The sequence below is a fragment of the Apostichopus japonicus genome, chromosome 21 (assembly GCF_037975245.1).
Source record: "Apostichopus japonicus isolate 1M-3 chromosome 21, ASM3797524v1, whole genome shotgun sequence".
NCBI lineage: Eukaryota > Metazoa > Echinodermata > Holothuroidea > Aspidochirotida > Stichopodidae > Apostichopus > Apostichopus japonicus.
In genome coordinates, this window is record NC_092581.1 from 2,252,367 (window position 1) to 2,277,488 (window position 25,122).

The following is a 25,122-nucleotide window of genomic DNA, read 5'->3' on the forward strand; positions in this document are numbered from 1 at the left end:
GCACTATAGAAGGAGTATCATTTTTAAATTTTCAGAAAATGACCTCTCGTGACCTCAAATGACCTTCAAATTTATCAAATCGTATTTTTGGAATCTTAAATATCGCACAGACCTCTCACGAAATTTCAGACAAATCGACTGAAAATGAAGAAACGGCAGTCTTTCAAACACGGTGGCAAAAAATGATAGAAAGTCGGCAAAATCGAGCAATAGTTATAGGGCCTACCTCAGATGAAAGCTCTCAGCTGAGCTAAAAATGTAAAATGTTTTGTTTTTTGCCAGGTGCCAAAACCTTTTATAGCGAGGCACCCATAATTTCATGTGCAAAACTTTTTATAATTGGATTTATGGTATATATATATATGTGTTAACCTTATCTAACCATATGTGGTTTATAAACGTGCTTTTTGAATGGCGATAAAATAAATAAAATTTATGAAGTTTATTCACGCTGAAAATATACTTCTACAAATTAACGCTAAAAATAGATATTAAAAAAAAAACTAGTTAGCTGTGTTTGTTGTATTTGTACTTCAGGAAGAGCATTGCGAGAGTTGAGTTGTTTCGATCTTAGAATTTGAACTTGGGTTGTCTTTTTATTATGCTAATATCATGATATAGTTTTACTTGATCAACTGATTTTAACTTGACTTGATCAAATGGCCATATATGCGTTCTCATTGAGCTGCTAAATATTATAACAGCCGACCACTCTGATCTTTAAGACCGCCACCAGTAAAGCAGATGATGCAATTTATGTTAGTGTACCGTACTATACGTTTCTGAACAAGAGGAGCCTGTTACACAGAGTAAACGTTGTCTTTCTCGTTGACAATTTTAGTAACACAGGATAGTGATACCAATAATGAATAGTGAAGGGACGCTCAATCCTCATCTTGCGAAGCAAGATTTGGAAAAACTGGTAAGAAATAGGTCTCGGAACAATCAACGATTGATGGACACATGTTTGTCACTGGCTGTGTGACAAGCGGTTGTATGTTAGGATACGAAACGTTCGAACATTGTAAAGTATTAGCCTAAGCTAAAATGTGGCAGCTCAGTACAGACAGTTGCATATGCCGAACACTGACTAACATGTCAATATGTTAGGAACATCCGATGTCAGTGGGCGCAACGATAACCGGAAGAGATTGATTTCGGCTGATCGCCTCGCATTTTTTATGTCTAATTCTAAGAATAAAGGGAGGATTGTCCACTGATTTTCTGTTTGTTTTTTCGAAGTTGTAATTCTAGTCCTAAGCCAGGCTAGGCCTAGCTAATAACGTTTATGTGTTAGGCTAGGCTGAGTTAAGCCTACACGTTTTGTAGCCATTGACAAACTTGAGAGCTGAAATTGATTTCTGTGCTTGCCTCTAGGCATAGTTAGTTACTAGCCTGCTGTTCTGATAACATTGATAGGCTAGAGCTCTAACAACATCTGCATTGTTTTACTATCCCTATGCTAGGCATACACCATACATGTTCGTTGTAAACCATATGTCCATCGGTCACACTAATTAGCGTCAACAGGCCGATTTCATGACAACTCAAGACAAGTTTAAAATACCATCAAATACAATTGATGTTATCAGAGTATATCTGGAAACACCGTTAAAACTGACTGGAACCAGCGTGCATACATATTTTTCACGGGAAAAATGTTTTTGTCGTAAAAATCGCCAACTTTTTCCTAACGTTGAATTGGACGACGTGATGCTATTGCGCTTGCGCAATGCCATCGGACCGAACCATTATAATATGGGTGGGTTTGTGCTAGGTTTGGGAACTGCCTTGTGTACAGTGTCGGTAAGGTGGGTTGACGTAGTAATAAAGCACCAAAGTATGGTGAATGAACTCCAAATCAAATTATTTAATGTTTTAAAAATAATGAATATTTCTTATTGTTTTTCCATTGTAATTTACGTATGTGATTATCATTCTTACAGAGTCTTGCTTACTATCATTTTGCCTAGTAGTAGAATAGTAACGAATGATTCTCATAAAAAGTAGTTAAGTAAAATTAGATGGCGCTCGTCGCCTTTTGCCAAGTCCATCATACATTGACACCAGTGTGTGGGCACCATTCTCAATTGAAAAATTGCATTTACCTGTAGTCTAATGGTTCGGTTCAATGTCATTGCGCAATAGCATCAGAACGTTAGGAAAAAGTTGGCGATTTTTACGACAAAAACATTTTTTCCCGTGAAAAATATGTATGCACGCTGGTTCCAGTCAGTTTAAACGGTGTTTCCAGATATACTCTGATAACATCAATTGTATTTGATGGTATTTTAAACTTGTTGTCTTGAGTTGTCGTGAGTTGTCGTGAAATCGGCCCGTTGACGCTAATTAGTGTGACCCATGTCCATTGACTAGCCTATATCACGGAAATAGATGCAAACTTAACAGTGGAGAATTTCTGTTGAATGTCTACATTGTTCATTATGAAGATCTTATAACAACCCACATCATATTGAGTCCCAGGATAATATACAAGTACAGATGAATTTAATTGGTATACACATTTCTGATATAAGGAAGGACTGTATTTTCTAGACTAATCATTATGAAAAGAACTGTCCCTAAAATCTAATATCATTTACATTATTGACAAAGTCATTGTCCTTTTCTTAACTTTTCCTCTTTTTTTTTCTTGTTTTCAGGATGTATCCAAACTCCACCCTTCATCACCAGATGTCATCAGCAGACAAGCCACCATTAATATTGGTAAGAGAGTCCAGATGAAACGAAAGCTACCCTTTATTTTATAATCCATAGTAACAATGCTATAATAAGTCAGCCATAATAAAATAGATTTTTGGATGTTGGTCTCTACAAAGTTCCTATTACCATATAGTAAAGTGGCTCAACAAGTCAAGAAGTCAGTTTATTTTGAATTTGTAAAAAAAAAAAAGTCAAACACTTTAACTTCAATGCCAAGTTTCATATGATTTACATTCTAATTGAATAACAAAATTCTGTTTTCAAATGTTCATTGGGTTTCTGGTAAGTTCGTTTGAAGGTGGTGAGTACTAAGTAAATAACTGCAGGAAGAATGAAATGATCTGCTTCTTTGCTTGAATTTCTTCACCACTTCTGCTTTCCCCTGAATCACAGTAATCTTGATGGGAAAGTTCTAGGAATGGGGTTGGGGGGGGGGGGGGTTTCTGGGATGCAATGTGTTCTGAAATCCAGATTAAAGGTCCATATTGCATTTATCTGGAATGTTTAGCATTCCATTTTCACTTATCAGCAACTTGCGATTGATTAAGGAGAGAATACTGTAATAGAATTTTCACTCGGTGAATCCTAATTAATGAGTAATAAACCTTTTCGTAAAAATTGACAATTTTGTTCTCCCAAACAATTATGCAAACCACTCCTTTCTCATTCATATTTTAAACTTAACCAATCAAATTGTTAGAAAATAACAAATACTCCTACAATATACTGTACTATATTGTGTATTGATACTATATACTAAACTTGCACAGACTACATGTATACTACCCCACCAATGCATGACAAAATGACATAGCTAGTATAGAAAGTTCCATTTGCATCTAGCTTCTTCTTCTCGTCCGTGTAGATTCTTTCCGTAGGCAGGTTAATCATGCTTTAGGCCCTCAGTACAATAAATCTACCGTATTTAGTAACATTTTGTTCAGTTTGACTAATCAGTGTCCAAGACTGGCTATTCGCTGTCATGTCCGATACCGGGCGTGATTCGTGATTGACAACTGTTAATGAGCTTGGTAATCTGTGATGGCTTTGGTCATGATTCATTCATCTATATTGCAAATTTTGTAAAGTTAAGTTTCATGATACTGTACATCTTAATGGGTTTCATTTTCGAATTGGAATCCGGTAATAAACAGATTTTAAATGTCACATGCTCCTGTAGGTAGCAATTCAAGAATAGATTGACAGGAGATTAATTTATCAAGATAGATCTGTGAGGATCAAAGCAGTAAATAAATCTTTTCTTAGTTTTGCCAGTAAGTTGTAAACATGCATTAACTAAGGAAAGCTAATTGGAAAAGCATTTGGTATGGAATATATTCTGAGTAACAGACAATGATATATTAACTCTCCCACCACCCCCCTCTCTGCTCCCCACTCCCACCCCCCTCCATGCCAGTCTGTGTAAGTGTGGCTATGATGTGGTAGATATGCACCTTTTTGTCTGTTAGCCTAACTACCAAATCTGTTTGTCTCCACTCTCCGGTTTGTTACAGGTACCATCGGTCATGTAGCCCACGGAAAGTCGACCGTCGTGAAGGCCATCTCTGGTGTACAAACTGTGCGGTTTAAGAATGAGTTAGAAAGGAACATCACCATCAAACTAGGATATGCCAATGCTAAGGTCAGTTGGACTATATACTGTATCCCTGTGTACATTCTTGTCATGAGAATCTGGGTAATTTTGAAGGAATCCTTTGCAATTTTGAGTCGCTTTTTCTGGCACAAATTATTGCTTTTGGACGAAGGTGGAGCTGTTTGCTTCCGTTTCAGTGTATTTGCTTATTTTAATTGACAGTGTGAACACTCGCTGAATACTAATGTTACTACAGCAAAAAGTTTGTGTCCAAGGGATGCAAGTCCCAAAAGAACGTTTGCGTCCCGTAAAAAAAGCTTGCGTCCCGATCGAACATCAATTGCATTTACTAGTATAAGAAGGAAGAAAGATGTTCATTCAAAAATGTATTATTCATGTTTTGCGTAGGCCTAGTTGTGAGTGTGTGTACTTGGGGTTTGTTCTTTCATTGCACAGTGACCTACAGTACTGTATGCAAGTGTGCGTTAAGTTCAGTAGCGTTTAATAATATTACAGAGTGGTTAATGTTGTGCACTAGCTCTGACAGCACTACGTTAATGTAAATGGGTGTATTAGCTGTCTAGGAGAACGATAAGAGTCATCGGGTTTTTCTTCACTTCAAAGAAGAGCAGTCTCAATGTGATGAATGATGATGATAAAAGGCCGAATTACAGTACCCCCTCTGCTGCACCCCTTCCACCCTGGCGGTGTTGAAGGGGAGCCGGTCGTGGTTCCATGAAAATATTCCGTGCAGCGATACTTATAACGAATCTGACATCGATACATTGAGTCTCTCTTCCATTCTTTGCATGTCAGCGGCAAATCTCTTGAAATCGTACTAGAGTTCTCGTTTCATTGCCCAACATTCTTACGGTTATTGACGTACTGTAGTAACCTAGATTTGTCTACGGTTGCTTATAGGATATCTTGATGGTACCCAGGTACCCATCTTAATCTACTAAACCGGTCTTTGCCTTGCCGATGAACAACTGTGATATCAAGATTGATTTTCGAGCATTTTTGATTCCTAATTTATCATCTTAATTTCACTAACATACCGCTGTTAAAATATCATCTCAGGGTAAGATATCAACAGTGCAAAAGTATTCCTACAGATGGCTGTATTATTTCTTTCCATTTCTTTTGTTTTTTCTCTCTAGATTTTTAAATGTAATGCCGCACAGTGCTACAGGCCTGTTTGTTTCAGGTCGGCAGGCAGTAACAAAGAGGATACCTTTCCCTGTGATAGGCCCGGCTGTACGGGAACCTTCACCCTTCAAAGGTTTGTAACATGTCCCTACAATACGGCATGTCACAAGGTACTGGTGTCGTGAAGAGAGAATATGTGATTCTAATTGTCATTTATGGCAAACCGTAAAGCAAGATCTCATCTGAAAATGTGACAGTCTGAGGAAAGGTTCTGAGTGGAGATGGACCGAGTGAACGGGCGTAGCAGTCTCATAAACAGAATAGCACATTCGTTTGGCAAATAGAGGTCGTACTCCTCAGTTGAATAAAATACTAGTAGTAAAGCTGTCCCTCTTTCCAACCCAAATTCTCCCCCACTCTTGAGGCTGAAAAATAGTCGATTGAAGGAATTGTCCAGAGAAGGGAACAAGATGGAAGGATATTTCAAAAATCTACCCCCCCCCAAAAAAAAGAAGTTGTTTGGTCAGTATGGTGACATGTTTTATGCTTGAATGTGCTAGATGCAAATCTGTTAGTTGATACGTTTAAACTAATTACCATTAAGAACAGCCAGCTGAAAAACAAAGAATCAGTTTAGTGTGCTGTGTATATGAATACTTTAGATAATGCCCCTACCCACCCCTCCACGCAACCCGCTCTCCCGCAACCCGACATATCGGATTAGCATTCTGCTTAGAAAGTGATAAATTTGAGAGCAAACGTTGCATTGACAAAGATTTTATTATGACCGTCTTCTTTCTTGTCTCTCCAGACACGTTTCCTTTGTTGACTGTCCTGGTCACGACATTCTCATGGCAACCATGTTGAATGGAGCCGCAGTCATGGATGCAGCGTTGTTGCTCATAGGTAAAGTGATGCTGTAATAATTCACCAGGGCTCTCTCTCTGGTCTTTGTGATGGGGAGTCCTTTAATGCTGAGATCTGTGGGGTCTTTGACCTGTTAGCCTTGCAAAGTGTGCTAGTTTCTTCTTCTTCTTTTAATTACCTTTCTGATATACTAAAGATAATATTTTAACAGGTGTAAAGTTAGGTTTAAGAAATGTTGGGCAACCTGATTTATAGCCAGCTCATGCAGGCAAGTAGAAAAGTTTTTAGTGCAAAAGATATGATTTTATAGACCTGTTGTGATATGAGGTCATGAGTCAATGCTACAAAAGGACTTATGATGGCAGCTTCACCAGTCAAGCCATAGAAAATGAAATTTGTGTCCTTATGATAATCGAGAAGAGGCGTAGCTAATGGATGCCTATGTCCTCTCGCTTCCCCCAGCCCTTTCCCTGTCGCACACATTTTTTTTTAAAAGCACACAAAAAAGGGGAGAAAGAATATAAAATGAAAATAATAGTACTGCCCTTGCTATATATGTATGTATATAGAGAGAGATAGATATATATATATATATATATTTATAGATATATATATAGGACATAAATAGGATATATATATATATAGATATATATATATATGCATATATATGTATATAGGACAACATGTTGTCCTTAAAAAGTGTCACACCTCCCCCATCCCTGTCCCCCCTTCCTCCTCTTTCCCTCCCTGTATCATTTAAAATTGACGATGGGTGTATTAGCGGTCTAGGGTCATCAGAGGACCTTTTAGCACAGATGGAGTTGAACAATTTATGCTAATGGCAATAAGCAGTCCTCCATATGTCACCCACGTCAGCCTAATGTCTTATTTTTTTTTATTTCAAAGAAGAGCAGTCACAATGTGATGAATGATGATGATAAAAGGCCGAATTACAGTACCCCCTCTGCTGCACCCCTTCCACCCTAGCGGTGTTGAATGGGAGCCGGTCGTGGTACCATGAAAATATTCCGTGCAGCGATACTTATAATTAATCTGACATCGATACATTGAGTCTCTCTTCCAATCTTTGCATGTCGGCGGCGAAATCTCTTGAAAAATCGTACTAGACTTTTGGTTCATTGCCCAATTTCTCCTACTTGACATTCTTTTCTCAAGCTGGTAACGAGTCCTGTCCACAGCCCCAGACGTCGGAACATCTGGCCGCCATCGAAATCATGAAGCTTAAACACATACTGATTCTCCAGAATAAGATCGATCTCGTGAAAGAGAGTCAGGCGAGGGAACAGTACGAACAAATCTTAAAGTTTGTGGAAGGTAAGATTCTTCTTTCTTTCTTTAATTTGTCAGAATATCCTCCTTAAGTTCACAGAGCAGGTTGTGCATGTCAGCAGTGTGTGAACACAAAGCCCTATTGTTTTCCTGGACCAAACCTCTCCGAGATGTTCTCTTAACACAACCTTTCTTGTTTTCTGATTCTGAAGGTACGGTGGCCGAAGGTGCCCCTGTCATTCCGATCTCAGCGCAGCTGAAACACAACATTGAGGTCTTATGCGAATATATCATCAAGAAGATTCCAATCCCGACAAGAAATTTCACGTCAAAGCCACGTCTTATAGGTGAGCCTCGACAGCCCGGTCTCAGGTTGTAGTGACGGGAGGGTTATCTGAAAGGGCGTTTAGGGTGGAGCGATGCTGTTGAGAAAAGGATTTAAAAAGACATCGACTCTCTTCCCCAGTTTGGTGGTTGTCACGCTGCACAAAAACTTAAAATTGTTATCGTGAGAGATGGTATATAGTAGTGTTTGCACGGGGTATCCGGGTACCCGGTTCCTGATATTTGGACCCGTGTAAACACTAGTGTAAGGACTGTAAAATGATAAATGCTCTTGAGTCGTGGTTTTATGTCTATGACATTTTAATTTCGTGGGAAATTACCCTTTTAAATATGGCAGACAAATCGGTGAAAGTTGCTGCCTTACTGGGGACTACATACTAATCTAGCGTATTAAGTCACCTCTTCAGAAACAAGGCAAATGTTTCTAGAGATGACACGTTTCAACATCCAATTTTGAGGGGCAACTTTCTTAATCGGATAAGCTTTTGCTTTTGACTAGGGGGGGGGAGGCAAGGCTGGGGAGTCTTTTCAATGAGCAAGTGTTATCCTATTATATCTCAACATGTATTGTATTTGACCTCCAATAGATGGACTTCTATCTGTTGGTTTGTAGAAGTTTCCTAATTGTTACAGATACGAGTTATTTCTAATTATTTCTTTCATGCCCGTTTTGTCTTTCAGAGTGTTTGATGTGACAATATTTACTTGATTAGGAAGACTACTGTGGTTGCCTGCACAAACTGACATTCCCACTCTTAGGCACGATCAAATTGAATTTTCAGTCCAACTGTGTTATGGAGTGATTTGGCAATTTAATCATTTCACTTTCTTCCTTTCTTTTTCTCTCCAGTAATCCGATCTTTTGATGTCAACAAACCAGGATGCGAGGTTCCTGACCTTAAAGGAGGTGTGGCTGGTGGCAGCATTCTGCAAGGTGTTCTGAGGGTAAGGAAAATCTTTGCCTGCAAAAGATGGAAATCTTGATCAACTTATATGTTGACTTTTATGTAAAGTTGCATAGTTGAATGTATGAACAACTTGTGCCACTGCTCAGCGAGGCAACTGATTTGATCTCCTCGGGAATTTCTCCTCTTCAAACAGGTCGGTCAAGAGATCGAGGTTAGGCCCGGCATTGTCACCAAGGACAACGAAGGAAAGTTACAGTGCATACCAATCTTCTCCAAAATTATCTCTCTGTTTGCCGAGAAGAATGACCTTCAGTATGCTGTCCCCGGGGGACTCATTGGTGAGTGTCTCGTTTGGAATCCTTTGTTTGCAGGTCGGATGAAAAGTACTCTCGTCAGGAACGATTGTCCACGAAGACATCAGTCTGGAAATAGTCACAACAAAAAATTCCAGTCTATTCCATCCCTATTCCATCCCAGTTTGTTCATTTTACCCCAAGAATGTTGTTATTTTGATCAAAAGCCCCCATTTAACACATCAAATCATATTAGGGTCACTATTGTTATCAGACAAGTTCAAAGGTCAATGCCTCATCGCCTCTCGTTGGAAGGAATATCATGGAAGCTTCCTAGTGAATTTTGCTGCAAAGTTTTTGATGGTGAAGTTTGATATCTACCAAGGCCCACATTTTGTTGGCATTGATATCTATCCCTAGGCTGAAGTTATTCTAAGCATCAACAAATTTAGGGCTGTCGATCTCTTATTTTCTGCTCCAGGTGAGAAAAGTTTGTCGTAACATCATTGGAACAATGTAACAGTTACTTAAAGGGATATTCTGCTGTCACTTGTACGGAATCAAAAAACATTCTACAACATTATTTTTGGAAAACCCAATCTCAATTCTCTTGTTTGAAATTAAACTATTTCTTTACCATATAAAGGTTCTTTTTACTCCTTAAATGACCTTTAAGAGCTTGATTTCGTCCTTGAAACTATGATTCATGTGGAAAGTTTGCTTTATTGCCAGTGTTCTCTGCAGTTAGAATTTCATCCATAATGTATGTAAGTTCCCATATAAGAATACCGATTTGCCTCTGTGGATAATCGGTCCTTTTACATCTTCGATTCTCCATGATGCACAATGCTATGAGGTTGATATTATTTGTTTACTTTTGACCTCAAATGGTGCCCCAAAGATGAAACAAAATGTCTTCTGACAAGTTTGTTGTTAACCAATGAACTTGCAGCTATCCAGAATTTCCCATGTAAGGAAAAGCAAGTCGGTGTTCTAGGCTAGTTTTAATCTCACATTTCTTAGGAATTGTCATTGTGGCAGCTTTACACACACCCAGGCTTGTCAATAGCTGCATCTCCACTGTGTAAGCAGTGTAAGTGGTCATAATTCCATACCAGCATGTTTTCAGTTTCATGGGCTGATCAAACCAGCAGGATATAGTCTTAATGGTGCAGTGAGCTCACAGTCTGTTCAATACCAGCATTACACACCCTCGGTGTGATTTTATTGGTGCGCAGTACCATCTAGTGTGTATTGTCACAGATATTGTCTCTCCCAAAACCTCACCAAACTTGAAAAGTTTGTTTCTTAGATCGTTGAAGTAGTTTTTTAACAAATATAATATGTAACCTGAGAAATGACCAAGGATGTTTCCTTGTCATTTTTTCCCCTCAAATATAGTTGCCAACAGCAGCAGATATACAATTAGGAATAGTCAACTTTCAGATTAAAAGTAATCTTTGGAAAAACACTTGTTTAATAATCCAAGCCAGGTCCTTAACTTCCCACTTTCCTGTTTACCAATATGTGTGGGTTGATAGGTTGAATGATACCTTGTTTGATGTGAAAGCCAAAAAGGGTAAATAATCATTCCTACCAAAAGGAGGGTGAGAATGGACAGCCGGGCATAAATATATCATTTTGAATGTGTGTGGAAATGATGTTGTGGCATGATCGAATTGTTTAAATCATTTGAAAAGAGTACAACAAACGTTTACCATGATCAGTTAGCTATTGCATTCCTGCATCGCGACTTTCCCCGCTGCTGCATTGGTAGTGTATGTGGCCACATAGGGAACCGTAGGACAGTACCAGTTATAGAATACTAAACTACAGACCGATTCAGACATTGTCATTTTTACTATTATGTATGTGTATGTATGTATTTTAGATCCTCCTGCAAGCAGGAACTCGCTTATCAAAGCCGCAAGCTGACCGAAGTCAGTCTCTTACATTCATATTTAGCATCCATGATTATGAATTGTCAATTGTCAACAACTCTGTAACTGGACGACATACATTAATCTTTGAGTGGCTCGAACCGGGGACCTTATGATTGGAAGGCACCAGCGTTGACCACTGAGCTAACACTCCATAATATTATATTGCAGGTGTTGGTACTAAGATTGATCCCACCTTGTGCAGGGCAGATCGTTTGGTCGGTCACGTCCTGGGTGCGGTCGGAGCCCTGCCAGACATCTACACAGAGCTGGAAATCTCATACTTCCTTCTAAGGAGACTTTTGGGTGTCAGGACAGAGGGAGACAAGAAGGGTGCCAAGGTAGGGGAACAAACGGCCAGAAGACTGAAAGAGTTCATATTTATAAGTTTGGTTAATGTGTGAACACAGTAAGAGTCAACTGGTGTCAGATAAGTCACATGAACACATATGAAACTGATCTGGATTGTTAAATTTATTTAATGACAGGCCACTTAGAAGTTAGCTTACGAGATGGACTCTGAATTCTCAGTAAATATCTTTCCCTAGATAATGAAGGGTCATAGATGATAATAGAAGTTAACTGGTGGTCCTCAAACCTCCATCTTGGCATGTTTCATCTTTGCTTTCCTATTCTGTTACTATGGTTACTGTCACTTAACTGAATTGTATCTTTGAATTACTTCTGTAGGTTCAAAAGCTTTCCAAGGGTGAAGTATTGATGGTCAATATTGGATCCTTGTCCACGGGGGGACGTGTAGTAGCGGTCAAGATGGATTTAGCAAAAATTGTTCTCACCAACCCTGTCTGCACGGAGGTCAGAGAAAAGATCGCACTCAGCAGAAGAGTCGAAAAACATTGGAGGTGAGTGAGAACGGAGCAAAACCGTGAATATCCATAATCGCTGGGGAAAGTGTTTGCTATTGTCCATTTATCAATTGTATTAATTTTAGCTTTCTGAATGTACAGGATGGAGTATCATCTCTCACAAGGTTCCGACGGAATTTCAAACCATTGACTATAGAGCTTTCTAATCCAGGTGTCACTTGTCCAAATCCAAGTCAAGCTCAAAGTTCCTTTTCCTCACAATTTTCAAATTTGGTTTAAAATTTTCAAAACCTCAGAAAATTTACAGCTCTTGGTAGTGTCAATGAAGTGGCGTGCTAATTTCAGTCTGTTTTACATATTTAACATCTTTCCTTGTGAACAGATTGATCGGTTGGGGAGAGATCCGTAAGGGGGTGACGATAAAGCCCACGGTCGACGCCTGATGGAGGAAACCAGCTTACCTCGTCATCGTATCACAGTGAAGTTAACAATCATATAGATGGACACACCGCCTCTCAGAACATTCACAAGACTACAACACATATCGGAAAATAAGCCCCATCCGTGAATCCAAAATATTTCACCTTTGAGATCAGGATTTTCTTGAGAACTGCAAGTTTCTTCTTTGGATGTAAGGTTCTAGATAATTGTGTTCTTTCAACAAAAAAAACAGTTCAGTGAAAGGAAAAGCGATCGTCCAGTTTGTCCCAAGAATAGTTTTGAAAAGTTTCCCGGAAGCCAATATTACTGAGAATAGATATCTGTTACTCTGGAAACAGATTTCCAGTCGTTAGCATATATCATCAATCATTTTTTTGTTGTTCCCCCGATCAGAGAGTTGTTCTTTTCCATTTTTTTGAGGAGGCTTTGGGACTGGGTTACATTTTGTATATTAATTACTGGCTGAATATATGAGAGAAGACTGCCTTTATCCAGACAAGAAAATATTTTGTTATGTCCCCAAGGTCATACTGATGTAATAATCTGGTTTCCTTGTGTAAGAGGTGTCATTCATGAAGCCAAATTAAGGTCAGTGACTGCTAAAGATGTCCCAAATTTGCCACTGAAATTGTATCGTCACTGGCGGTGCACAAAATATGTCATTTTCAAATCAATGTCTAAACCCTCAATGCCAAAGTCATTGAAAAATGTTCCATGTTCTTGATGTACCAACTGTGGCATAGGAGAAGCATCCAAAATCATTATACCTAATACAGATTAAACCTAATCCGTATAAGCAAAAATTACCGGGGGGGGGGGGGGAGGGAGGGAATATCGCTTCAGACTTTGATAGGAAATGTAGGATTTGGACTGTAGGCTATAGCTGATCTCTGATATATAGTATTAGTTATATTTGTCCTTTCTCTGTGTATTATAGTGGTATATGTATTGTGGTAGAGAATGTATTTTAATATGATGCCACACTCTTCAAGCTCCTTGATCTCACAATTAATTTTTGTAGGGGGGTTTAACATCTCCTTTTAGTGTTTCTTTAAGTTGGGGTTGTCCAACCTTTTGCAGAGGAGGGCCACGTGGAATGATTATGATGAAGGAGTGGGCCGCATGAACCCTATGCTCGATTGTTCTATTTTTTGCCCGAAGTCCAAGGCAACAAAATGTGAGCACTGCGCGCGGAGCGCATTGATTTATTTTCCTTCCTGACAAACCGGTGAATGAGTGGCCCGCGGGCAGTAGGTTGGACAACCCTGCTTTAAGTCAATCTGCAATGAAGATAATAGCCGAGCCGAGCCGAGCCAAACCCAATTAAGGTACATTAAACCATGTCAACCCTCCCCACAATCACAGTGGTGTCTTTAGTCACTATGAGTTGCAGTCTAAAAGCTTGAGATAGCCACGTAGAACTATGCACTCAATAGAATCTACTGCTAAATAGTAAAGCTTTGCCACCAAATCTGCCAGGAAGTGTTAGGTGCCTAATGGACCCCCCCCGCCCCCACATCACCCAAATATGATTTGTGAATATTGTTCCATTGTATTATTTATTATTGCCGTTGGGTGTTATCATTTGTAAAATGAAATCTAAGACAACATATGTATCATTCTAATTCCAAATGAAGTTAGTCAAATGTTTAGAGAGATCTGTGTGAACATCAACTTCTCAATACCCCCAAATTAACTTGCAACAACATTGAAAGCTATCCAAGGTAAAGAAAGCTAGAATTATCCGAGTTTGTCATCATCGATAATATTCTTATAACTTTAAAAGGAAGGCTAGGAAGGCTAATGCAGGAGTGGTCCTTCCACGGTAGAGAGGTTTTAGAAGTATTTTGTCATTGTGTATCGTCGTTTGTAGTTATATAAAAGGGAAATGATAAGTTAATTGTTCAAAGTTTGTGTAGCAGTTTTTAAGCCTCCGAATTTTGTCACTTATGAAATATCTATAGTTTCTATGGTAACCAAACTGCTATACTGCCATTCTTGGGACTTGTAGAGCAATTTGACCATTTTAAGGATAACATTTTACAATACCATATTGGATAAATAATTCCCTTTAAAGCAGCATTTTGCGTCCTTTTCTATGATTTTTCTCAACCTCACTGATTCCACTTTGCCATAACGACATACATAAGTAGCTAATCTATTTATATTTTACTTCAAATGGTGGCATAAAAGTCGAAAAAATTGCAACTTTCAACTTCGTTGTTCTCCAAGATATTTTCCGTTGGGAACCCAATAAACCTCGCCCATAATATGAATATTTAAAACACTACGAACGTCATTGACAGATACGTATTATAACACCACGCTTGATTTGTGTACAGTCTATATGGCAGTTGTACCAGGGAGTTGCATAACAACTCCCTCGTACAACCAACGCGAAGTCTTGAATCTATTTTTAGCAACGGCTCATAACTAAACCTGCATCTCTGATTGGTTGAATTCAAACTAGTGGGTTTGGCGGAATTGTATGCCATTAATTTTAACTGTGAAATTTGTCGAGGACACTCTTCTCATTTATCGACATAAATCGTTAATTACTCGCTAATTAACGCTCTTGGCAGGGTGAAACTTGGATGGTATCTTAGATTGCTGTTTTATGATTGATACATGTAAAAAAATCGATGCACATGTTAAAAAAGTGGAAAAAAGCGACCCAACGCAAAATGCTGCTTTAAGCAGAAGAGGGCGTTATATCCTTTTCGTTAAGTATGTCTGTAAACAACATTATCACTCTGCGTGTATTGCCACCCGATGGGATACCAAGATTCAGTCCTTGAGAATGTCGCGGTGTCTGTTACCATTTCTCTTTGACAGGGGTCATATTGATGTTTGTCACTGGTCATCCTAATGATGTCCACAGAATTATATGGTACTTTCGAAGAACAGTAACATGTCCTTACCCGTTTAGAAGGAATCTTGTTAATTGATTGTAAAGAAACCGTGATGGAGTATGGAGACATGCGATTGATGTGAAAGGGAAAAGTAATTATTTAGGTCAAGGAATTTTGTAAAAAAAATATACACAAAAGTTAAACAATTATTTTGTGTATGTTTCTTCTTCCTTTTAACATCTTTTCATTTGTTCCAAAGTTTGTTAAATCATTTTAAGCAAGAAAAACTAATATGAAACAAGACCCGATTCCAGCTTTGGTATATATATAACTATACATTTATTCTGATATGAAAGAGAAAACAAATAACAAAAAAGAGGGGTATGTGCATTTCTTTAGTATCCCTCAAAATTAACGTTAGTACCCAATAAAGACCTAACCGTTTATCATATTGAGAATCAACCAATAGTGGTTGTAACCATATGTATGTATCGCTGTTTGTTGGTTTAACTATGGCCACTCGACTGTGATGGGGAGCAGTTTGTACAGCTTTTGCCTTATTCTACTTTTGTAGAAAAGAAGAGCAATGCCATTTTAAAAGCTTGAATCGTGTTGTATCTTACAACCTATTTAGATTGTGGGGATTGTTCGCTATCTGCCATTTGAAAGTAAAGTACATTTTATCCGAGTAGTTAAAACAGCAGTTCTTTCTTTAAGCTTAATCTTGAATCTCGACAAATCACGGTGATGAAAGGTCATTTCATAGGTAGGCCATCTCAGAACTGACTGGCAGAGGATCTGCTAGGAAGTCAAATAATGAGCTCTCGTTTCTAATAAGAACTTAAGTGTGAACCTCAAGGCACTTTTAACCTCACTATTAATTTTTATCGAATTGAACGCTTATCATAGCCTGAGAATATTTTCAGTGATTTTCAGAAGATCCAGGGAAGTATTTTTGAAAACTTTCCTCGAATGTTCAAATTACTGGTCAGTATTTATTAGTTGAACCTTCACATTAAATGTATTATTTTTTTTTTTTCAGTTCTGTTATAGTGTTGAATGATATCTGTTAGTAAGTTTATATATTCAGTTAGAATCAACTAAACTTCTAGATAAAATTAATGGTACTTATGCATGCATGCTTAATGAATGTATTACCCACATACTCTATTACTATGAATTTCATGCGGCCACGGTCCACCCAAACAAGATGAAAAAAATTTAAACAATGCATCATGAGATAATATTACAAAATTTAGCAGCCTACAGTTACCCATTTAATCCAGAATGTGCGCTAAAATTGTAAATTAACATTGAAACTTGGCAGAGCACACCTAAACGTAGGTGTAACTTACCGCTCTATTGTAGAGTTTATAAGATACCTGTGTGGCTATGAGAAATAGTTAACCTATGCTTTGACTTTGCTAAAAACACCTGATGAAAAATTCATTTTCCATTTAAACCAGAGCATGGTGTCACCTGACAGGGCGTGGTTGCGGTCTTTTCAGAGATGCGCAAACTCTGGTCCAGGAACGGGTTTCAGCTTGTTTACCTTCCTAGCTGTTTATTCTGAATCACTGAAAAACAGTTCCAGAAAGCCTTTAATAGTGTTCATAGTATTCTGGCATAGCAAGTATGCAATATATATCATAAACCATAAAAAAAAAAATATGGCAAACTATAACAAAATGCGGTGGAACTACTACAACGAAACGAGGACATAAAAACTTGCACGGCTTCGCCATGGAACTTTCAAGCTTATCTGTATTCCTCATCATATACTGAGTACCTTTTCAAAACCCTTGTATTATCGGCCTTGTTTCTTTCCTACACAGTACTGCTACACAAAGATTTCATTGCAGACTACACAGCTGCGACTGTCAAGACTGTACTGTTTCATATCAAACAGATCTTTTGACTCCTACGGTCGAGAAGAAATCTCAAATGTTTATGACATTGTCAGAAAGGAACACCAATTGGTGAATGTCTGGACCAGAACTACCCTTACTCCAAGATTTGTGAGAAAGGTTCAAATCAGGTGATCAAAGCTTAGATAGTCGGAGACACAAATTATAAATAACGGCCTAATGGCTAAAAGAAGAAATAATCATAGAATGACGGCTTTTACCCAACATATAAACCTACAGAAATCATAACTTTTCACTTTGGTCTTATCTTATTTATACACTACCTTGCAATGTTGCCTCCTTCGATAAAAAATGTCCAACAAAAACCGCTCGCGTTTTGACTAAAACAACCTTAAAGATGACTTCAGTTTCAGACTGTCTAATAAGTTGTAGACAGTTAAAAACCACTGCTAGTAGTTCAGATTGTATTTAAATACCATTCTTAATTTTTGTGAAATGTCCCTTTAAACAGTTGAGGATCATCAATGAAAGTGACTGTACTTTTAAGTCTAATACACAGACAATCAGGTCAGTTCCCCAGGATGCAACACAAACTCAAATGACTTTTACATCTGTTTTCAATGTGTTACAAATTTTACAAGGACAAATGGTGCTGAAAGCCATCCAAGGAATGCTCTGTTGTTTATTAGAAGTCAAAAGAACATGTTTTAATTGAGTCGTCAGAATTTATTAAAACAATTTTGGATTAACATTTTTATGATTCAAGGAGCTGACATCATCATCAATTAAGCCCTTAAAGGAGCATACCAGAGATTTAATATCATATAAAAGGTGATTATCTTAAAAACTGTAATAGCTTGAGAAACATTACAAGCACTGAAATATTTCTTTTATTTTTCTTCGCTTATAAACACTAAAATTCTGCACTAAAGTCGTCATTCAAAAAATACTTTTTAATTATTTCACGGTTGTGCAACAACATCAGACCATCCACATGCAAGCAACTTTGAAAATGCACAAAGATGCTACGGAAAGCCTCTTAAAAAAAATTCCCCCCATTCCAGTTGAGTCATCCTACAAAACAAAATTAGTTTTATTTATGTTTTTTCTTCTCATTTTTGAGTTGATCTGTACTGAAAAGTAACAGCAGCAAGTTTAAGGACTATAGGTCATGGATTTTGTAGAAAATATTCAATATACATCTTACAATCTGACCTAATATCCAATTTAGTAATTCTGCTTAATTACTCTTTTAGCGTCTACATTTTTCTTAGCTCTGCGAGTCGTTGTGACAATTCATCTTGCTCTTGTGATGCTGAGGCTTGTCCGACAGCTGACGTTTGACCTTGCGGTAATTCCATGTTGAGTTCCAATCTACAAAAGAAAAAAGAGTTGTTTGTAAAAGTTTTCAGGGCACTCTTGTGCAAATCCGCCATAGGTACATACCGCCATACCTTATAAGTTTCGATCCTTTCCGCCATGGCGGAAAGCATCGAAACCTATGGCGGAAAGGTACATTTAAGGAATAGATTTTACCCTGGTGTACAGGAATGTTTCGGTGAAACTTCTTTCAATCACTTGCAAGGATAGGTACACCAACTTCAAATGTGATGGTTCGCTGGATAGACTGAATTGTAGGGATTGGGGAATTGATACAGTCTTTAATGTACAGGTTGCTTGAATAGTTTAAATTTTAAGTTCGTAAGAGTCGATTCAATGTCTAGGTAGAGTGAAGCGAAGCAATATACAGTGCACATACACTGCACCCACGATAAATGTGCTCTTTCCGTCATACAAAAAGTGCCTTACAGCCATGGCGTTTACATGGTGGAATGGCCCTTCTTCTATGGCAGAATGGCACTTTCTATGGCAGAAACTACTGATGGCGGATGGCACGGCCCCCGAAAGAACACCCCTTAATTTTAGTCGTCGGTCAGGGCTTGAGTCCAAAACCTCCCAGATACTTTATCCACTCAAGAACGGCACACTGACCTAACAAAAACTTACTCGTCGGTGAGGAATGCTTTATGAAATAATAAGAATGAAAACATTTAAATGAGAGATGACGTACCCTGCCTCATCCGCTACCTCGTGCAGCAGGCTATCTACATCACTCTGTGGTGTAGTCATGGTTGTCGTATTACTCATTGCTGACTCCATGTACGACGACTGCACGTCCAAGTCCTCAAATTGCTTCTCAAATTTGTCCATGAGAGCTGAAACCTTTGAAGATAATGCAACGTTCATACAGGGAAGGTCAATATCCAGGAAGGAATTCACTTTTTAAAATTTCAGATTTAAATAAAAGATATAAACTTTAAATATATTTTCATTAATTTAATTTAACTCTGGGCAGTATGTCTTCAGCTGTATATACACTACGGATTAGATGCCTTGGTGAACAAATCACCAACATTTTTGTAAACAAATATTGTTCGTACTGTGGACAGGCATTTTTTGCTAGGGTAAGGGCAGAGTGGAGGAGGGGGGGAGGGGGAGAGGTGTCCAACCTACCCTTCTCTTACATTGCATCCTGTTGGGCAAGGGATGGAGGAGGGGGAGGTCATCATTAAAGGGAGCTTTGTAGGTCAGATATAGATCGAGCAATGTCTCACTTTCTCATGTTAAGTAGAAAAATTCAGCAGTCTTTGATAATTCATAATTTACTGCGTAAACAATCCGATCTACACTTGCATTGTAGATTTAATTTAGTAAAATGATCAGATTTTGTCGAGCATCGACCAATTTCTCGGTTTTAAGACCATCCGGTATCTCATGGCAAGTGAGAGAAAGGAGAGAAGGAGTGAGAGGAGGGTAAGAAGTGATCGATATTTACAAAGTAAAGTGAGTGGATTGAAGGGTGCTGGTGGTCCTAATAGCACACTAGAGGGACTGATCTTTCCAACAGGAATGATAATTCCAAGAGAACTGGCCTGATTTTCAAATACCTTTTCTAAATTCATAGAACGCATAGCTGAGTCGATAGATTTGACGACACCGGCCATGGACGATGTGACATTCTTCATCGTTACGGCTGTCTGGACCCTGGTCGCTACTGCGTCTACCCTCGCACTCATCCGTAGAAAGTTCAAGGCTTGGTTCTTCTGTCGGATACTGTTCTCGGCGTGTATCTTTGCGCCTTCCATGTTGCCTTTTTCAATGGCCTTACATTCGAGGGGGAAAAAAATAGTTTTAGAAGATCTAGCACTAAAAATGCTGCATTTTGCATCGTTGCATTGTCACTGTTTCTCTCGGACCAACCGAACAATATTCGCAGATTAATTGGGAACCCTTTGCAGAAATGACTGTGTCAGTTGGGTTTACACCATTTCTCTGCTGGCTATAAGTGTGGTTTACATCTCGTTTATTTCACTACAACAAAGTAATGTTTCATATTTTTTTTATTTTTTTTTTGTGTTGTATGTTTTTGCAAAACTTTGGAGTTCTCACTACATTTCATTAGTCATTGTACAATTTAAATTCAGTTAAACAAATCATTTAAGTTTGTTACATGCACTACTGTTGCAGTGATCTTTCCTGTGACTGACGATACAAGCAGATGTGGACAAAGTCAAGAAAGAAAAACATTACAGTAGCTAATATATCGAAGGGTTTGCAGCCCCTACTCCATATTAACAAGACTTCCTTTCACTAAAGATATGCAAGTAAAGGAGTGACAGGAACCCCCCCACCCCCGCATCCTTCCCCCCCCCCCTTCAACTGGATCGGTAAACCACGCTCTTCACGTATCATAATTTCTTACCTTTTTCAGTTTGACTCTTTCTGCTTTCTGTTCTTTTTCACATTTCTGTGATTGCCTCTGAAGATTTTTGGCCGCAAACTTCAGGTTGAAAAGGTTTTCTGTAAACAAGCTTGTTTAAGGACAGATACGATATATGTACAAACACATGTGCATCCTGATCAGAGACTATAATTACCCTACCATATTCCACATTTAACATTTAACATTAATAAATCATGGTGAAGTTATCAATCTAGATATGATGCCTGATTATGATACAGAGATCTCATCACATTACAATGCAGAGTTCTTTGTTTTGGACAACATTAAGAGAAATTATGTGTATTCAAATACTACATCCTACAGTAATGATGCATGAAGACAAGATGATTGGAGCTTGCCAAAAAACTATGCAGCGATTAAAAATATTGACATTCAGTAAGAGGCGATCATAAACATGGTTCTGCTAAAACTGGTTGACCAGACTATACTCTCTGACATTACAACAACAAAAAACATATTAAACTTTAGTGGTGTCACACTGTAGGGATCAACACTTCACACTGTACCGAACAACACTTTATGACTCTGAAAAACAGTACAGAATAGGTGAAATTTACTTTCTTTCTTATTCGTCAAAGGATACTTTCCATACTAGACGGCATGGTTGTTTCTGTTTATTGATGTACTGTATGGTTCGCACCAAAATGTCTGTCCTCCCTGAACTCAGTCAGTGACGCCTTTACAGAATATACTGTGTGGAGTGGGTACTTCTACAATCTGGAGAAATAAAAGTTTAGTTAGCCAAGCAAGAATTAGGAAAATTGTGCAAGCGCTAGTAAGTAGTATGGTGGTACTACCACTCACTATTCCCTTTAAAAAAAAAATGAAAACTCATCCTGACATGTTCCTGGTTTCTTTTTTAAGATATATTTCATGTTTATATTATAATATCAAAAAGAGGGTTAATTTGTACACAATCAAGAATTATTCAGAAATCATTCACTTTCCAACTATGTTAAGCCACAGTTAACTATATACATGGCCTACTGTACCTCGCTAGCGTAGTGGCCCTACAGTATCAAAAAATAATTGGTCTTCTAAGCATTGTAATGCCTCAGGCTAGGACCCAATGTTAATCATTCATGTCAAATCTATAGACTATAGATGCATAATGGCTGGGGATAATGTTATGTTGTGAATGTGAGTAAAATAGTATACCTGTGGTCAATGTACTGTTAGTTTAATCCAGTTCCAAGTTGACTAAAATAAGTCCAAAGTTAGGACTGGTGTTATTATTTAGCCACAGTAGCGTAGTATATAGCAGTAAAGTAAGTACAAGGCTGCTTACCCTTGGCTAACTGTTATTATTACTACTATTACTATAAGCCTATGTCTAATGTAACTTCCACACTGTATAGTTGGTCTGGTTATGCTTAGGCTAGGATAACGCAGTAGCGTTCACAAATTGTTCACCTTTCACTTCTTCGTAACGTCTAACTTCTTCGTAAGGCTTAAGTTAAAAATATCGCAAAGTAAGTTCAGCAGATATACTTCTTTTTTCCTTCGTAGGCTAGTAGCACTTCGCAGCGTCACTTGTATTATTCTGATAATCTACTCAACTACTGCAACGTACGTATTAAACATCTACTAGACAGCTATCCAAGAAAAACAACATTATCAGTGACATCATGATATAGGCCTACCTTCTCTCTACTTTACTCTTGCGCTATATACTGTTAGGCGTGGAGGCCTACGCTGCAATCATTACGTACTTCTTGTACTATTAGCCAAGGACTATTTTTATACATTGGTTATTTACATTTTCAGTTATTGCATATTCAGATATGACTATTCATACTGGTGCTTATCATTGGCCTATGAGTAGCTTAATGAATATTGATATTGCGGCTGACTCACTCTGGTGATGCAAATGAATCACCAAAAGTTCAATGTAAGTGTCATTTATAGGTTATTACGTCGGCTTCATCACCCAGGTCATAGAAATCAGCCGCTTCATGAACCAACCTTCAGTCACAGTTTCGCGAGTGGGGTACGGGTAGGGCCTGGAATAAAGTATAAGCAACGGTACTAATTAAAGTTAATATTTTAAATGTCACCACACCTGTTTACCGAAGTTTCTGTCAGTAATTATTGCAGCACGGTAATAATACCTGTTACGCCGTACACGATCCAGAGCACACCAGTGTGTAAACCAGTTTCCATCGGTTGACGTAGAGATAGGAGACGGGATCAAATAAGCCCTGTAAATCACCTCAACTTCCCATTCTCTCCGTCTCTAGATTTCTTCCTTTATGTTGGACTATAGTACAACACTTCTAGATTTACTTCATGGTTTCTCACCATATACCGCATTTGCGGCTACTCCATGGGTCGGTATTATCTCATTAAAATGTCTATTTCAGTTGAAGTGAAGGGGGCATAGTGGATCTCATTCTTAAATTTGTTTTGCCAGACGAGAGGCCGGTTAATCCACTGCGTACGATGTACGGTTACTACTCATGTAACCAAGGGCGTAGGAACCGGGGGGGGGCTGGGGGGGCGCCAGCCCCCCCCAGTGAAAAATATGGGGGGGCGGAAGTATCATTCCGCCCCCCCCCCCCCCCCGCTCCGCATGACAGAAAACCCCTTTTTCATTTCCAAATGAGAAAAAAATCTCATTTGGAGCACCAAATTGCATTTAAGGCCAGGTGAAAATGCAAAATTCTTTACAAAATGGAGTGGGAGTTGAAGTGTGCTATATTGCACCAAATTGCATCTGAGGCCACCTGGAAATGCAAAAAAAATCCAAAGGGGAGGGGGACACCCCCTCCCCTTAGACCCCTCCCCCAGGCCGGCCATCAGTCTTCAGCCCCCCCCCCCCACTCAAAAGTACCTTCCTACGCCAATGCATGTAACTACATACAAATACATTAACTAAAACAGAGAGCAGTCACGTGCTTTAAACGGTTTTCCTAATTGATTGGGCCGTCGCAAAGCAAAACAAGAAAGTATCGCGAAACCCGGCCGCAACCGGGTAAGGAAGACCCTTCGTTCATTCTGACGTACCACCGTGCATATTCAAACTAAGATGCCAAAAAATATCCAGTTGGAAAAGTTTCATACATATTTGTATACCAGCAACTTTTAGTCATGTATAAATGAGCTTATACCGTTGTCGAAGGCTAACCGACTATAGAAGCATACCAGGCTAGGCTAACGTACGTAGACCATGTCATCTTAACCAGTTTTCCCATAAAACATACTGTATACCGAGATCATGGTTATGTTAATTTTTTATGAGATTCATGCATAACCATACAGTGGGGTAACCGCTTTTTCTTCGAATACGTCACAATATTCGCTTTGCACACAATTTAGACAGTGATTTGCTGATATATGAACGATGTGTGTATAATAAAGTTTAGTAAAAAAATGTTTGAATTTAAAAAAAAAACACCCGACTGAACATCTGACGATGGAAGATGGTGGAAGGGGCCAGTGCATGGCCTCCAACCCACCCCCCCCCCCATCCTTTGCGCATGACACTTCTCAATACCTCAATGCCAAGCAAACTACATACAATACACAATCACAGTGACTCATTCATAAAGGTGGACCGACGGGTATGGCTCCAGTCGATGAATTTCTAGTAAAGTGATGTTTAACTGTTATATACCGTAACGTGTTCTGATGTTATATGATAACGTGTTCTGATTAGTTGGAGTATTATTTGAATGCAGTGTCTTTCACGGGAATGTTGTATGACGTAACGTCGAGGGGCGCAGGTCGTGGCCACCGGGAAACTCTTCGGACCCCCATTCTTGATCACCTAGTGTTGATTAATCACAGGACTAGTAACTACCCATGCCCCCCATACCCCTCTCGACATGCCTGTGTGTCGTTGGGGCTAAATGTAGGCATGTACGTGCATTGGCAATTATACTGAAACCGATCCAATATCTAGGCTGGGAGCATTGATCTATCCCGTTTATTGCTGGACTAAGCAACATGTTTGGAGTGTGCGAATGCATTCGCTATCGTGTTTATCAAGAATGTTGAACTTTTATTTACATAGTGGGTTTGTCATTATGGCCCGTAGACCTGTTCCCACCCGACGCTACTCCTAACTATACCGACGCGTATATCCTATATACAATACACACAACTCAGTAGAACACAGCATACCGGTAAACAATTTTTTACGATGTTTCGAGAGTTTTCGTTATGTACTTTGTGTCATAAATAAATATTTCCTTAACAGAATCCAAAGGTGAATATG

The 25,122-nt window shown here is 38.7% G+C and overlaps 2 protein-coding genes across 2 annotated transcripts; one reads left to right on the forward strand and one right to left on the reverse strand.

Annotated features, from left to right (window-relative positions):
- Nucleotides 1–753: 753 nt before the first annotated feature.
- Nucleotides 754–16,925, forward strand: LOC139962560 (eukaryotic translation initiation factor 2 subunit 3-like). Its single transcript, XM_071962672.1, has 12 exons — nucleotides 754–922; nucleotides 2,664–2,727; nucleotides 4,239–4,366; nucleotides 5,479–5,600; nucleotides 6,279–6,373; nucleotides 7,511–7,669; nucleotides 7,837–7,971; nucleotides 8,820–8,914; nucleotides 9,071–9,215; nucleotides 11,282–11,451; nucleotides 11,801–11,973; nucleotides 12,320–16,925. Exons 1-12 carry the CDS (start codon nucleotides 866–868, stop codon nucleotides 12,378–12,380), a joined length of 1,404 nt encoding a protein of 467 aa, XP_071818773.1. The 5' UTR covers nucleotides 754–865; the 3' UTR covers nucleotides 12,381–16,925.
- Nucleotides 15,546–22,540, reverse strand: LOC139962561 (charged multivesicular body protein 1b-like). Its single transcript, XM_071962673.1, has 6 exons — nucleotides 22,317–22,540; nucleotides 21,487–21,620; nucleotides 20,862–20,959; nucleotides 20,047–20,262; nucleotides 19,170–19,321; nucleotides 15,546–18,472 (listed from the first exon to the last, which is right to left on the reverse strand). The coding sequence occupies exons 2-6, from the start codon at nucleotides 21,503–21,505 to the stop codon at nucleotides 18,358–18,360; spliced, it is 600 nt and encodes a 199-aa protein (XP_071818774.1). The 5' UTR covers nucleotides 21,506–21,620; nucleotides 22,317–22,540; the 3' UTR covers nucleotides 15,546–18,357.
- Between the last annotated feature and the right edge of the window lie 2,582 nt (nucleotides 22,541–25,122).

Excerpts from the sequence above, each read along its gene's own strand:
- LOC139962560 (XM_071962672.1), top strand. The coding sequence starts at position 866 with ATGAATAGTGAAGGGACGCTCAATCCTCATCTTGCGAAGCAAGATTTG. Across the intron at positions 7,670-7,836 it reads AATCTTAAAGTTTGTGGAAG|GTACGGTGGCCGAAGGTGCC; the intron begins GTAAGATTCTTC and ends CTGATTCTGAAG. Across the intron at positions 7,972-8,819 it reads GTCAAAGCCACGTCTTATAG|TAATCCGATCTTTTGATGTC; the intron begins GTGAGCCTCGAC and ends TTTTCTCTCCAG.
- LOC139962561 (XM_071962673.1), bottom strand. Across the intron at positions 19,322-20,046 it reads GTTCTATGAATTTAGAAAAG|GTTTCAGCTCTCATGGACAA; the intron begins GTATTTGAAAAT and ends TTATCTTCAAAG. Across the intron at positions 18,473-19,169 it reads GAGGTAGCGGATGAGGCAGG|ATTGGAACTCAACATGGAAT; the intron begins GTACGTCATCTC and ends TTTCTTTTGTAG.